The sequence below is a fragment of the Juglans microcarpa x Juglans regia genome, chromosome 1D (genome assembly GCF_004785595.1).
Source record: "Juglans microcarpa x Juglans regia isolate MS1-56 chromosome 1D, Jm3101_v1.0, whole genome shotgun sequence".
NCBI lineage: Eukaryota > Viridiplantae > Streptophyta > Magnoliopsida > Fagales > Juglandaceae > Juglans > Juglans microcarpa x Juglans regia.
In genome coordinates this window covers 4,017,686-4,031,081 of record NC_054594.1, presented here as the reverse complement: position 1 = coordinate 4,031,081, position 13,396 = coordinate 4,017,686, and the positions used below count along the sequence as shown (strand labels likewise).

The 13,396-nt window shown below is 36.3% G+C and overlaps 2 protein-coding genes across 2 annotated transcripts; both read right to left on the bottom strand.

The window, feature by feature from the left end:
• Nucleotides 1-305: 305 nt before the first annotated feature.
• On the bottom strand, nucleotides 306-1,346 carry LOC121253157. Its single transcript, XM_041153102.1, has 3 exons — nucleotides 981-1,346; nucleotides 759-895; nucleotides 306-624 (listed from the first exon to the last, which is right to left on the bottom strand). Exons 1-3 carry the CDS (start codon nucleotides 1,127-1,129, stop codon nucleotides 551-553), a joined length of 360 nt encoding a protein of 119 aa, XP_041009036.1. The 5' UTR covers nucleotides 1,130-1,346; the 3' UTR covers nucleotides 306-550.
• Nucleotides 1,347-7,836: 6,490 nt separating this feature from the next.
• LOC121253149 (SCARECROW-LIKE protein 7) lies at nucleotides 7,837-10,472 on the bottom strand. The gene is made up of 2 exons (XM_041153089.1): nucleotides 10,295-10,472; nucleotides 7,837-10,150 (listed from the first exon to the last, which is right to left on the bottom strand). The coding sequence occupies exon 2, from the start codon at nucleotides 10,122-10,124 to the stop codon at nucleotides 8,277-8,279; it is 1,848 nt and encodes a 615-aa protein (XP_041009023.1). The 5' UTR covers nucleotides 10,125-10,150; nucleotides 10,295-10,472; the 3' UTR covers nucleotides 7,837-8,276.
• Between the last annotated feature and the right edge of the window lie 2,924 nt (nucleotides 10,473-13,396).

Genomic DNA, 13,396 nt, shown 5'->3' with positions numbered 1-13,396 from the left:
TTGAGTTGATAAAATATTATTAGAATATTATTTTTTAATATTATTATTATTTTAAAATTTAAAAAGTTGAATTGTTTATTATATTTTATGTTAAAATTTAAAAAAATTATAATGATAAATTGAGATAAATTGAAAAGAGTTAAGGATACAAACGTATCCAAATGTTGGAATTTATCATTTTTCTGCTTCGACCTAATTCTATCAAAGCAAGAAAACGCTTTAGAAAATTAGATAATATCAACCAGGATTTAACTCATAGAAAGAGGAATTTATTATGAAAAAAAAAAAAAAAAAAACGAGAGAAAGAAAAAAGTGTTCCCATGGAACATTAATCAATACATAGAAGGTTTTCGGAAGAAACATAAGCTCTAACAGCTCCACTACATGAAACATAAAAGATTAAGAAAATACTTAATATTACAAGTAAATTACTAATTACGTAGATCTACGTTATATTATAAAGTTATTTTTATTATAAAATACATCTAATCAATCTCATAAATCCAAGAAAGTTTTAGCAGTTATCGAAAGAGTAATCATATTTTCCAATCTACGACTTTGCGCTCGTCTGGTGCCGTGCCTTTTCCTTCTCCTTCACTTCGCTCCCCTGCGTCTTGTCATAAGCTTCATCCACATATATATTCAAAATTATATGCCCAATGTTAATTCCATTATGATCACATGAGAATAAGCTGTGAAAAACTAAAATCGTATACGCATATTTATTTACGAACTAAGCTAAAGTTGATGCAAGTTACCAGGGTGATTTTCATGGATACTACTCTCTTTTTGCCCAGTCTTTGGAAGAGACTGGTTCTCTCCATATACCCCACCAAATCCTTCCTCATCCGATCTGGTGGCGTACCCTTCCCCGAACGAATCAGACATCGTGTCCCTTCCCAAACACAACCCACCAGATTTCAGTTAAACACGGTAAAACCTCAAAACATATTACTTAATTAAAACACAGCAGAACTTACCCATTTTTCTCATTTGGGTTCTTGCTGTCAGATTGGCTGCTAGCCATAGTTGTGACCTTCCTCAACACTCCGATTACAGAATTTCCAGTCGCTTTTCTGCTTGCGTTATAAGGCAGAGCAGCTCCAGCCGATCTGATTGCGTGATTCATCTTTTGCGTATTTTGGTCTTCTAATGGTATACCCGCTTAAATAATATACCCAACACTGAAAGAATTGCAGAAAACACAGAATCAGCAACGATGATGTCCGATTCTAAGGGACCTATCCGGGTCGTACCTTAATGTACCAGAAAACCTGATTTCTACGCAGTGACACGTGGAATGCGATAGATAGCACATGAGTCATGGTATTGAGAGTGTTGAGGGTTACGTGGGGCTTGCACATACGACCTGGTATTTTGTGGGTGTAAAGCCACCCAAATGTCACGTTTAGGCTACCTTTTGTCGGCAGATATCTGAATATTTAAGTTTATAAGCTTTATAGATGATGTTTTTGCTGCAGAAGCGATACAAGCTGATGCGCACTTGCGCAGCGTAGGTAGGCCATTGCGATTTTTGCATCTGTTACCGCCGCATCGGCTCGTGGTATTGACATCTTTCTCCGTTTTATAATCTTTAATTGGATCGTGGCCCAGAATATTAGATAGATATGAAGACAGATTTAGACCCGACAAGGGCCATACGGGGCCTAGGATTCATTGCATGTTCTGCCCAAAAGCTTTGACCGGGCTGGTAACTTATTCACATATAAAGTTCGAGTTTTTTGTCTGCAGTAAAATGCTGTCGGTTCAGCTCTTCCACCGTTAAATATCCTAATCCAGCGAAAATAACCGGTAAGCATTTAATCCGATGAGAAAAATGGAAAGTTAGCGAAGAGAGTAATCATACTCACTCGACATTTCAATTTTTATTATTTTTTTATAATTTTATAATGTGACATTAGATTATTATAGATTATTTATTATATTTTATTTATAAATTATTATCTAATATCACATCATGAGATGATGAAATGATGATAAGAAAAATGATGGTGAATATATCTTGAAGAAGCACTGCATCTCAAATAAAGAGTAATGATATCTACACAATATATTTCATATCATATTTTACAATACATATTTTAAAATGAGAATATTTTTATGAAGTAATGTTATTTTTATAGTATTTTATTAAATTATCCTTTATTTTAAAATATGATTATATAATATATTGTGACCTGTGATTATTTTTCTTATGACAAAATTTCAAATTTTAACGGCTACATTCTAAAGTACGTGAAAATGACGAGAAAAAAAAAAAAACAGACTAGTCTACAGCTGAGTCTACCGCTGTTTTGGTGTAGCAACTAACGAGTGGTGTAAAAGTAAAAACATCAGTGCAGGCCCCACTGTCTCTCCTAAAAAGGGGACCACCCGACCGTTGCTGCAATAATAGACGTAATCAAACACGTTCTAAAACGTCGTCGAGGGCACTGATAGAATCACCCCGTACAGATGTCGCATTCATTCGTCAATAGCCAGACTTCACTCTGTCTTAATTATGCACACGCATACCAATACAATCCCTTTAAGGTGACTCCATGATTACCCCTGCGGAGGCTACCTACCGGAGTGGTCAGAGTCCGAAGCTGTCGAGCTTCGACACACAAAAATCTGAAAAACTGATACCGCGCGCAGAGGCAGAGGGTGGTCGTACTGATCAGTTAAACTGCCCCTTTGATCTTACTTTAAATGACTATGCAGTTTTTGCGCAGAATCGCAGGCCGATGCTTTGAATTTGGTCACAGCTCTGCTTAAGGTGGCTGGCTCTGTCTGAATCCCAGTCTTTGAATGCGGAACACCTGGGCCCCTCCAAAAGTTGAACGCTTTCACTAGAAAATTTTTCTACTGGCTCGGCCAACACAATCAACATTATCATCATTCGACTGCATGCAATCAAAATCGGTGAAAACCTTTTTCTCTTTTCCTCTTCTTTTTTTTTTTTTTTTTTTTTTTTCCTCAGTTCAACTTCAACCCCGGTGGAAATTTTGGTGACGGTGGAATTCGTCTCTTCTGACGCATTTTGTAATTTGGATTTGACTTCCATTTCACAAAAACCGTTTTATGTTAATCCCTACTTGTAAACAAAAGGGCGCAACCTTGAGCATCTTTAAATCACGTTTTGGGAAATGAAATGAAATAAATTTATTTTAATGAATAATAGTGAAATAATTTATTAATAATAATAAAATTGTTTGATTTAAATATTTTTTATTAAATTTTTTATAAAATTAAAAAATTGTTTGAATATAATTTTTTTAATATAATTTTTATTTTAAAATTTAAAAAAATTATATTACTTTTTTTTTATTTAAAATTTAGAAAAGTTATAGTGATTAGCTAAAAATTAGATAAAAAAAAGCCAAATTTTGAAATTAAAAAATGTTTTATATTTGAGAATAAAATTCTGAGAACTTTTGTGATTGGATGATAATTTCTAATCCCATCTAACTTCTCAAATTCTACCCCCAACGCCCAAATTCGGGCTATCATAATTCATCCATTGAATCAAGAAAGCTATAGAAATTGAGGAAATTGTCCAGTTTGAAGAAGAAATTACATTACTAGCTAGCTAGGTTCACCAGCAAGGTATTCCCCATCTTGACACGTTTATATGAATAAAGAATAATGTACATCCTATGCTATCAATAGGTATCAGTTCATACCCTCATTGAAATCTGATTGCTGAGATTTTGTTGTATTACTAATTTTTGTTCGTCTTAGCTGATGGTATAATTTTACAAATATAGATAATTAAGGGTGTCCATTGAAAATTCTTTAAAGTATAGAACAAATAATGGCGGAATAGCATATATAGTTACCCATATTGCCCATATTCTTCCTACCAAATCCTCCAATTCCACACCTCACATCTCTTCTGATGGTGTTTTATCCCAATAATGTGCATCTTTATCTTTTAAAGAGTAATGCTATTTTTAATTCTAAGTTTTTTTTATTCCTAATCAAACAAACTGAAATTAATGGTGCATTTTAGGTTGTTTCCTACATTAAACATTAAATGGATATATAATATAATATAAAATATTTGATAAATGGATATATAATATAAAATATTTGATAAAATCTAAAAATATTTAAAAATAGTTGTGTTGCGAAACCAAAAACAAGCAGAGAGTTAAAGCCTACGTTCCCATATTTTATGACGTTTTTTTTTTTAAATTTCTTTGTTACTTTTATTTAAACGTTTTCTCCTGCTCTATCAAAACAAAGTTCTTCCATTGACGTGTCTTCGTTTGGTTGTCTTATTATTTTCGACACTTTTTACCTTTCCTTTTTTGCTATCTTAAACATTTACTATAACGACTTTTTGCAAGGGTTTACTTCTACTATTTTAAACGTTTTTAATAGGAGTGAAAATTGACGGCATCGGTTCAATTTTTGGAGAAAATAGGCGTCGACCAACGTTTGCAAAAATAGAGGAGTCATCGACCGTAATTGATCGATGAGGAGGAGAAAACCGATCGAGGTGGTTCTCGATCGGCGTCGATTCCCCTAACAACGATTATCTACTGAGAGAGTAATGTGAAAGAGAGAGAGAGAGAGTTGCAGAATAAATCAGATTTGAGAAAAAGAAGACGCATTTCAAAACGACGTCTTTTCATTTAAATTTAAGTGAAACGGCGTCGTTTCAGACTTATTTTTTTCTTACGTTTTTCAAATTGTCACCACACGCCAACCGATTCTGTGTATCAATTCCAGCTGGTCGGTTTTTGTCAATAGTGGCCTGTGGCGTCAATTTTTGTATAACCATAATTTTTAGCATGAGAAATTATATATAAAAATTTTAAATATTCAAGTATGTCACATGTTTTTATATAAAAATATATTCTACCATAAAAAGTGTGAAAATTTCATTTTTTCTTTTATAAAATTCACATTTTTACAAAAGACGATGTCCTAGTTTAGCTTCCTGAGAAAACTTTGGGCCTTCAGAAAGCAACCGCTTTATAAAATTGGAACAATAGTAGCCTTTAATCCCCACAGCCCACTTAAAAGTCTTAGGGCAGTTATGGTAGTATTATTTATTATTTTGTTATGAATTTTTATTATTATTTAATATTCTATTATTTTTATTTTTTTATTAATATTTATAGAATATATGAGATTATCTAACTACCCAAACACAACCTTAAACTAATAGTGGTAAGAGTTCATTCATGAAATCAAAAAAAGAGAGCACTGCAGGAGCAATTTCATTTCTCAAGCGGCAAAAATGATCGATGTTGGTGGTATCACCAGCTTTCTCCATAGCTTTTTCTTCCAGCAGTTTTGTCCTCATCAGTACTCTTTATACCCACAACCTAAAGAAAAATGATTTGTATAAATCTCAAATAGATAAACCTCATACAAGCCTTTATAAAAAAGTGGACCTCACTTTAAAAAAATATAAAAAAAACTATTATTTATTAGTGAGACCTATTATTTTATAAAAAACTTGTATAAGACTTATCTATTTGAAAATTGTATCTAACATTACTTCAACCTAAATGTAACTTTGACCGAGAGAACAAAAAACATAGAGAAGTGCTCATGTCTGATGGTCATTACACCACCACCTTAATTGTCCTGTCCACGCACAATGTCTTGTTTTAAAGCCAGGCAGGCAAAGCTAACGGTAGTAGGCAGCTCTTCTCTTTATTACAAAAAGGAATGGAAAGTTCGTTGAAAAGCAAAAAAGAAAACTCTTCATGTAGTGCTACGATGATAGGGAATTTGAGAGATCCTTGCTCTCCCATTTTGGAAGAATGCTTTTTTTTTATTTATGTTTAGATGTTAAAGTGAATTAAGTTGAGTTAAGATGATAAAATATTGTTAAAATATTATTTTTTAATATTATTATTGTTTTGAGATTTTAAAAAGTTGAATTATTTATTATATTTTATATTGAAATTTAAAAAAATTATAATAATGAATTGAGATGAGTTGATAATCCAAATGAAGTCTTAATGTCTTCAACAGCAAATATCTTGCTCCCTGTAAAGAGGCTATAAAATAGAGATAAAAAAACAAATAGGACTCATAAACATCAAACCATTGTGCCCTAAAGACGCTACTCAAACTTCCACAACCTCAATGCTAATCCGAAAATCGAAGATACACAATCGTAGATAAGTCTTTCGGGATACGATGGAGGCGGATGCATAGCTACAGGTGACAGCAATACCCCACGGACACCAAAGCAAATTAAGGCTGATTTTCAGAATATTGACCAACGCCGTCCTACTCATCGCCACTTAGATTGACTGGAACATCCCTGCCAAACTCGCAGAAATGATCGTGATTCTCTCTAGGTTCTGCTTTGGACAAGACAATGAACTTTGTTGAGGTAGGGGTGGGCTACAACTTGAGACTCCGATTGATGGAGAATCGGAACAATCAGGGGAAGAGCGACAAGGTTGAGAGGTAACGGAAACTGACCTTTTAGTCCTCAACATGTAATCCTAGTTGTTAATGTTTTTCTTTTCATGTCAGTAGCAACTTGAGAAAAGTTGTGGCAAAATAAAAGCCTACCGTTCAGGTACTCTGTACTTGGGGGTAGGTGGTCGCTGTGACCAAACACAACAGACATCCAAAACCACTACGAAGTTAATTGGACCTGCTCACTTTAAAGTCAAATAAATGCAAAATTTGTGATTTCACAGTGTTGGAGAAGAAATCAGGGTGGAATATTACAATGAATAATAAGAGTGTCGAAGCACCATTCGGCGTTAATTTAAATTATTGTCACGGGCTCTTATGCAATAACTTCATCGATTTTAAAGTCTAAAAGGGGTTCGACATCTGCAGAGTTTAGGGTAGGGGAAATAGGTTAAGCGTAGGTAGGATATCAGGGATGGGACTTGATGGGTTGAAACGTAATAATCTACAAGAGGTTGAAGTTTGAGGACTCGTACCAAACCTAAGAAAGTGCATTCTTTAATTATATGGGACCCTCTGCAAAATAAGATTTCAAAGTACTCAAAAAAAAAAATGTGAAGTTTTACAATGACCACGAGGTGTCACAATCACTAGGACCATACACGGCAAATGGACTGCCTTCCTTGTCATGCACTGGCCCATTGATTCATAGAGGCCTGAAAATAGCCTGGTTTCTGTCCCTAATTAGCTCTCACAGAGAGAGAGAGAGAGACAAGTACAGGCATTAAGGCCATAAAAATTGACCAATAGGCTGAGAAAAACAAATACGATTGGAAGGAAAGGCAGCAGGGCCCTCACAAAGGACGACAGAAAATAGTGGCAATGGGGGGTTGGAAAACAAGGACAGCCTAGAAGATTGAGAGAAACTACTACATAATAATACAGACTACTCAACCAAATTAATGTGTTCTTGGAGGCTTCAAAGTTTATTTATCTATCACACAGTAATTACATCCATGGAAAAACCTCTTTATATACGTCAGAATCAAACACCAATTCAAGAAACGAAAATGCTTTTGCCCTTTGTTCTTTCTTCCATGCACTTTTTGTCCGAGCACTAGCATGTAGCACGTTTCTTCAAGAAATCACACTCCTGCATTAGCTTATATTTAAGTTAAGTAAATACTGTGCACAGCCCTGAGAGATAATGACAGACGGCCATTAAACTACCTTCAGTAAAGGTTTATAGTGACAAATCTTATAAACGGCATTAACATTGACCCAAAATCTCGCAGAACCTCCCACGCCCTCAACTCCAGAACAGGTCGTCCAAAACATGAAAATCAAGAGCGCAAAAATAAAAAAAGCAGAGAGAGAGAGAGAGAGAGAGAGAGAGAGAGAGCCTCTCCCTTGATCACAAAATCTAGTATCACAGTCTATAGGGCCGTTGGAATCGAATTAAAATAACATGAAAGGTTTAAATTTACATACAGAAACACGGACACTGGGGAAAAGAAACATTTTTCCTTTTTTCCCCTTGATTTTCAATTCCCTTTTTTACAATTTGGCAGACTCAAGCCCCAAACATGTTACAAAAAGCCCAACCAGAAAAGCATAAAAGAACATTATGACGTTAACGAAGTCCCAAAAAAGAAAAGAAGACATTAAAACTAAGCAAGAAGTACAAGCTTCAATGGTTCTGGAAATGCAGTATTTTAATGCTATAGATTGTGATGAATACTACCTGTAATTTCACTAAGCATGACTAAGTTCCATAAATCTGTTCGTCAGTGGCGTATAGAAATTCTAAGATGTTCCACATCGGAGAAAAAAAGACCTGGTGGAAACTATTACCGAGCTGAGGCCAGTACCCATCATCAACGCCACGACGAAACAGTCAGAAGTGGGACTTCGTTCCATGCCAGAGTGAAAAACCCAGGTGAAGATTCAACTAGAGAATACTTGGAGCTGTAGTTGTAGTTCCATAGGAGGATCTTAGCCTGACTCACTGCATAATGGCTAAGGGCTACGGTCTCAAAACCAGCACTTTCCATCAAAACCCTCCAGTGCTCTTTGTCCTCCATGCGTTCCCTCTTAGTTCTCGATTCCTCAGGCCCGATCACTCCGGCAATTCGACGGCCCAGCAATAGTCTCTCCACTTTGAACCTCTCCGCTGAGTCTCGGCTCAAGTTTGGCTCGAGCGATTCGAACACGGCCGAGTAATACCTCAACGCGTTCTTGAACCGCTGCAAAAACCCGACCCGGTTTAAGCTAACTTCGTATTCCCCCAAAGTAAGAATCTTTGGATTCAGGGACTTGGCCAACCGGAGAGCCGCTTCGACGGCGACTGGGATCTCGTCTAATAGATTGTACAGCTGAAGCATGAAGTTCACGGCCAAGACCTCGTCCGGCTCAAATCGGAAACTCGACTCGTTTAGCTCCTCAATTGGAGTCAGGATAGGTTCGAAAACGAAGTTCATGTCAAGAATATCGGCAAACTCGCGCAGCCGATTTCCGGTTGCCAATAGAGATGCCGCCGGAGAATTCCCGAGCGCTGGGGCCGGTATGCCCGAGATTCGAATCATAGTGGGCTTTCCAGTGGACCGGGTCGCCAGAGCTTGTAGAAGCGCGGCCCATTGAACCCCTTGAACGATGCCGAAATCCACTATGTGAATCTTGGTTGCCCTCTCTGTAGCTTCTAGGATTGCTTGGTTCGCTGTTAAATGTGCAAACTTCGAATACGGGCACGCATCGTTCAGAGCTTTGTAAGTCAGTGTGAAATCCTCGGAAGCGCTCCCTTCTTCACTCACAATCAAGCTTTTGTCTGCTTGAACAGACAGTCTGCTGTAGAGTGCCTGAGAGAAGTGATAGGCAACCCTCTCAGTTGGATCACCGCGCTCCGACACGAATTTCCCGAGTGCAATCAGGGATTTCACGGCACGATCTGGTTCGGACTCCGTAAGTCGAGCACAGTCAAGGAGCTTTCTCAAAAGTGGCGGCGCAGACTCGACTTCCAGTGAGCAGCTAGATACGGAGACCCCAACGACGTCGTTCTTGTGCGGGCTCGGCAGTGATGTGTTCGTTGGCTTCGCGTCCTTAATTACCGCAGGTGATGGCTGTGGTTGTGGCTGAGGTGGGGTCCACGAGGGTACCTGCGGTTGAATAGATGGGCTTGGAGTCGGACTTTTCTGAGTATCCGAGAAGATAACGCGGTTGAGATCCGAGCACGGGACACTGAGTCGATTCGGGCAGGCGGTAAATGGATCTGTACCGTAGAGTCCGAAATCAGCATTGTTCGGCCAGGCGTCGTATCCCGTGGGCAGATTGGAACTATCCGTTGAATCTCCACCGCCCATTAAGCTATCCATCCACTCGTCAGAGTCGAACTCGCCACAAGGACCGCCACCAAACTCCGTAAATCTGAACCCGGTAGAGTGGTGCTCCAGGTTCGGAAACTGAAAGCCCGGTTCTCCGGCATCTGCCCCGCCGCCGACTTGAAAAGGGTCGGAGAACCCCGTACCCGTGAGCCCGAATCCCGAATTTGGAGACCCGGACAAAGTGTGGTGAGTATTGTTCCAGGGATTCAGGGAGAGAGGATTGATCCCCACGAGATGTTGTTGCTGGTGATGGTGTTGCTGCTGCTGTTCCTCTCGCTGTTGTTTCTGCTTGATGACCTGCTGAGCAATCGCCATGAGGTTGCCACTGTCCGCACACATATATGCCATTATCCGGCCAAATCCCGCCGGGAAAACTGCACTCACATTACCACCAAACAAAAAGATCAGCAAGAGAGCGAGTGTTGCGTGAGCATTTTTCACAAATTATATTTATAGCCAAGGAAGAAAGACACAGAAAAACAAGATTGAGAAAGAAAGAGGAGAGATTTGGGACGTACTGTAGTTTTACAGAACGAAAGCTCAACCCCAGAAGGAGGACGAGCGGTGATTAAAGTTGCTCAAAAAGAAAAGAGAGCTCCACACCTTTTACGCTCAGATTAGAAAAACAGTGAAGATAGAAAACTAGAAAAGAAATGATGAGAAGCTGAAAACCCCTAGCCCCCACAGCTCTTTCTCAGCTCCTACTCCCGGAGACCCCCTCACTATTTGTATGACGTGGCTCCAAACGACAGCGGGCCCCGAACTCCTCGATATGACAACACCAGGTCATCTATGCCACGTGTACCACCACTTTTCTCCCCTCCCGCTCTGTTCGGGGTCCTTGATGTATAGGTACCCGACCCCACTTCCCTACCTCAGTCATGACACGTCCATATACGGCGCGTCGTTGTCGCCGTCTCCATGACGTCATCTCTCGTGATCTTCTCGGGAAGCGCTAGATAATCCTCACCGCCCATTCTGACGATCTACCCAAATTCTCTGTCAAACGGACCACGCCGCTCCCGTTAACGGACTAAAATATATATTTTTGGGTACCGTAGGTACGCTATTATTACCAAATTTAATTAGTATAATTTAATATTTCTAGTAAATATTTAAATAAGGCATTACATTATTTTAGGTATTACATTATTTTAAATAAGGCATTACATTTAAAGAAGGCATTAAATATTTATAATTTAACATTATTTTAGGTAGCGGATATATTCCTGACAATTTTAGATTTAAAAAATTAAAATCTTAAAATTTAAGTTATAGATAGTTGATTATTCTAACTTATAAATAAAAGAGTTCTGATTTTATATATTTGGGGTTTTAAATTAGTTTATTATATATACTCAGGCCACGTTTGAATTTAAAAAGTGTTTCATTTCCTTTCGTTTCATTTTATCATTTTAATTTTATTAAATTTTTACATAAAATATAATAAACAATTTAATTTTTTTAAATCTAAATTTAATTTTTTTAAATTTCAAAATAATAATAATATATTTTTTTAACTTTTATTTTTTATTTAAAATTATCTCATCTCTAAATCTAAATTAGTCTTTATAGGTAAGCTTCGCTATTCATCTAAGAAGGATAAGTGGAAAATCAGTCTTATGAGATGAGACGTATATTAATTAGTAAAGATAAATAAAATATGATTATATTGAGGTGAAAGGTGGGGGATAAAAAAGGGAGAAGGGGGAAAAGGTGAAAAAAACGCCGTAGTGAGTGGTCTATATTTTTGAAGAAAGTGGATGGCTTTTGGCAATTGGGGGTGTCCCTTCTTTTTGGGCGGCGAGTCGGCCAGTCGGACCAGCTGGGGCCCATATGCTATGGGGACGAATGGGGGAAAGATGGGGATGGGGCCCGCATGGGTAGTGTTTTGGGCCAACGGGAATGCAACAGGTGAGAAAAGCAACGGTGGAGGAGATTTTGACGGGAATAGATTACAACCCCGCGAAAGCAACCGCGCACGAGTCACGGCTTCTTTGTGGTGGTCTCTACCATGGCCAAGACCCCCGAGTCAACTCGCAACCTCTAGATGATGAGACCCTACCATGATATTTTCTAGTTATTCTTTTCTTCTTTACTTATTTATATAATATACTATTGACTAATATTATATATAAATTTAAGATATGTAAATCAGTTAGATTGTTTGAATGAAAGTGGAATTCATCATGAAAAATTGAATTTTTTATGTGCACTATACTTTTTTTTTCAAATAGTTTTCACAGGATTTACATACTCTAAATTTATAAAAATTATTTTCTTAATGCCTTTTATAATATGTAAAATACTTACTCCATTATTTCCAATAAAGAATTACATATTAAATTGTACTTCATATCATTAACGCTATGTTTTGTGATCTCAATCTATCTTAAACTAATTATTGATAGTACCAATTATTTTTTTAACTTTCTATAAAAAAGTTCAACTTATCTCAACATATTTCATATATTTAAACACATATCTCATCCTATTTACATTTAAACACATTTCAATTAGACTAATAAACTACTATTATTTACAAATCAACTCAAATCATCTGAGATCACGCTCAACATTCAACACAATCTAAGGGTTTTTATTTTTTGGGTAGAAAATAATGTTGTAAAATATGAGTTCTTTTTGGTCTCTTAGCATTAGTATTGGCTTCATCAAAATTTTAGCCAAATGTAATATATGATGAATTTCATCAAAAGAGAGCTGCATTGAATTAGTCAAAGATAAAAGTGAGAAGCTTTGAACTACAGTAAATTGATGTATTTTTTCAACTTTGAAGGGCTACTATTCACCTATTAAATCTATTTTTTATTCACTTTTAATCTCTAACAGTATTTTTTATTCACGTTTAATCTCCAACCGTTTTGTAATAATAATATAAGAATCAAATTAAATTATTAATTAACATATTGTTAGTATAATTATAAAATATGAAAAAATAAAAATATTATTATTAAAAAAATAAAAATATTATTATTTTGATGAATTTAATTACTAATATAATATGAAGTTATGGATAAAGAAGTTTTAGATATATGAAAAATATATATTTTTCATCAAAATTTAAAGATAAATTTGATAAGTCCAATACTAGTACAAGACAGAAATGAACAGGTTCTATCTAGAAATCAGTGTATTAATATAATAAGCACACAATTTATTGTAAAATCAATTCAATAAAAAAATTATATTAATTAATTTGAAAAATCTTTACATCACTAATATGTTTAACATGCAAATAAATAATTTTTTTTCATTAAATTTGTCCAGAGAAAAAAATATATATAAAAAGATAATTGGAGGCTGAATTATGTTGAAAAAAAAAAAAAAAAAAAAAAAACCTTTGGCTAATAAGTAGTAGTAGTAGTACTGCATGCATTATTCCATTAAGAGCTAAGAGTTTTGCAAAAGCAGACGTCTTAATCCGCCGTCACTGGTTGGATGATAAGACACGAAATCAAAGCAATCCATTCGTAGCTTATCTTCTACATATTGAAAGCCCCACCACTGGACCAAATCCTTACCCCTTTTCTTTTTTTTTTTTTCCCCTTCCTCAATCTTCTTTCCACACTTCTTTAGCAAGCATGGTTCATATTTATTGG

Coding starts and splice junctions, on each gene's coding strand:
- LOC121253157 (XM_041153102.1), bottom strand. CDS start 1,129: ATGAATCACGCAATCAGATCGGCTGGAGCTGCTCTGCCTTATAACGCA. Junction 896..980: donor AACCCAAATGAGAAAAATGG/GTAAGTTCTGCT, acceptor GTGTTTGGGAAG/GGACACGATGTCTGATTCGT. Junction 625..758: donor TATCCATGAAAATCACCCTG/GTAACTTGCATC, acceptor ATGTGGATGAAG/CTTATGACAAGACGCAGGGG.
- LOC121253149 (XM_041153089.1), bottom strand. CDS start 10,124: ATGGCATATATGTGTGCGGACAGTGGCAACCTCATGGCGATTGCTCAG.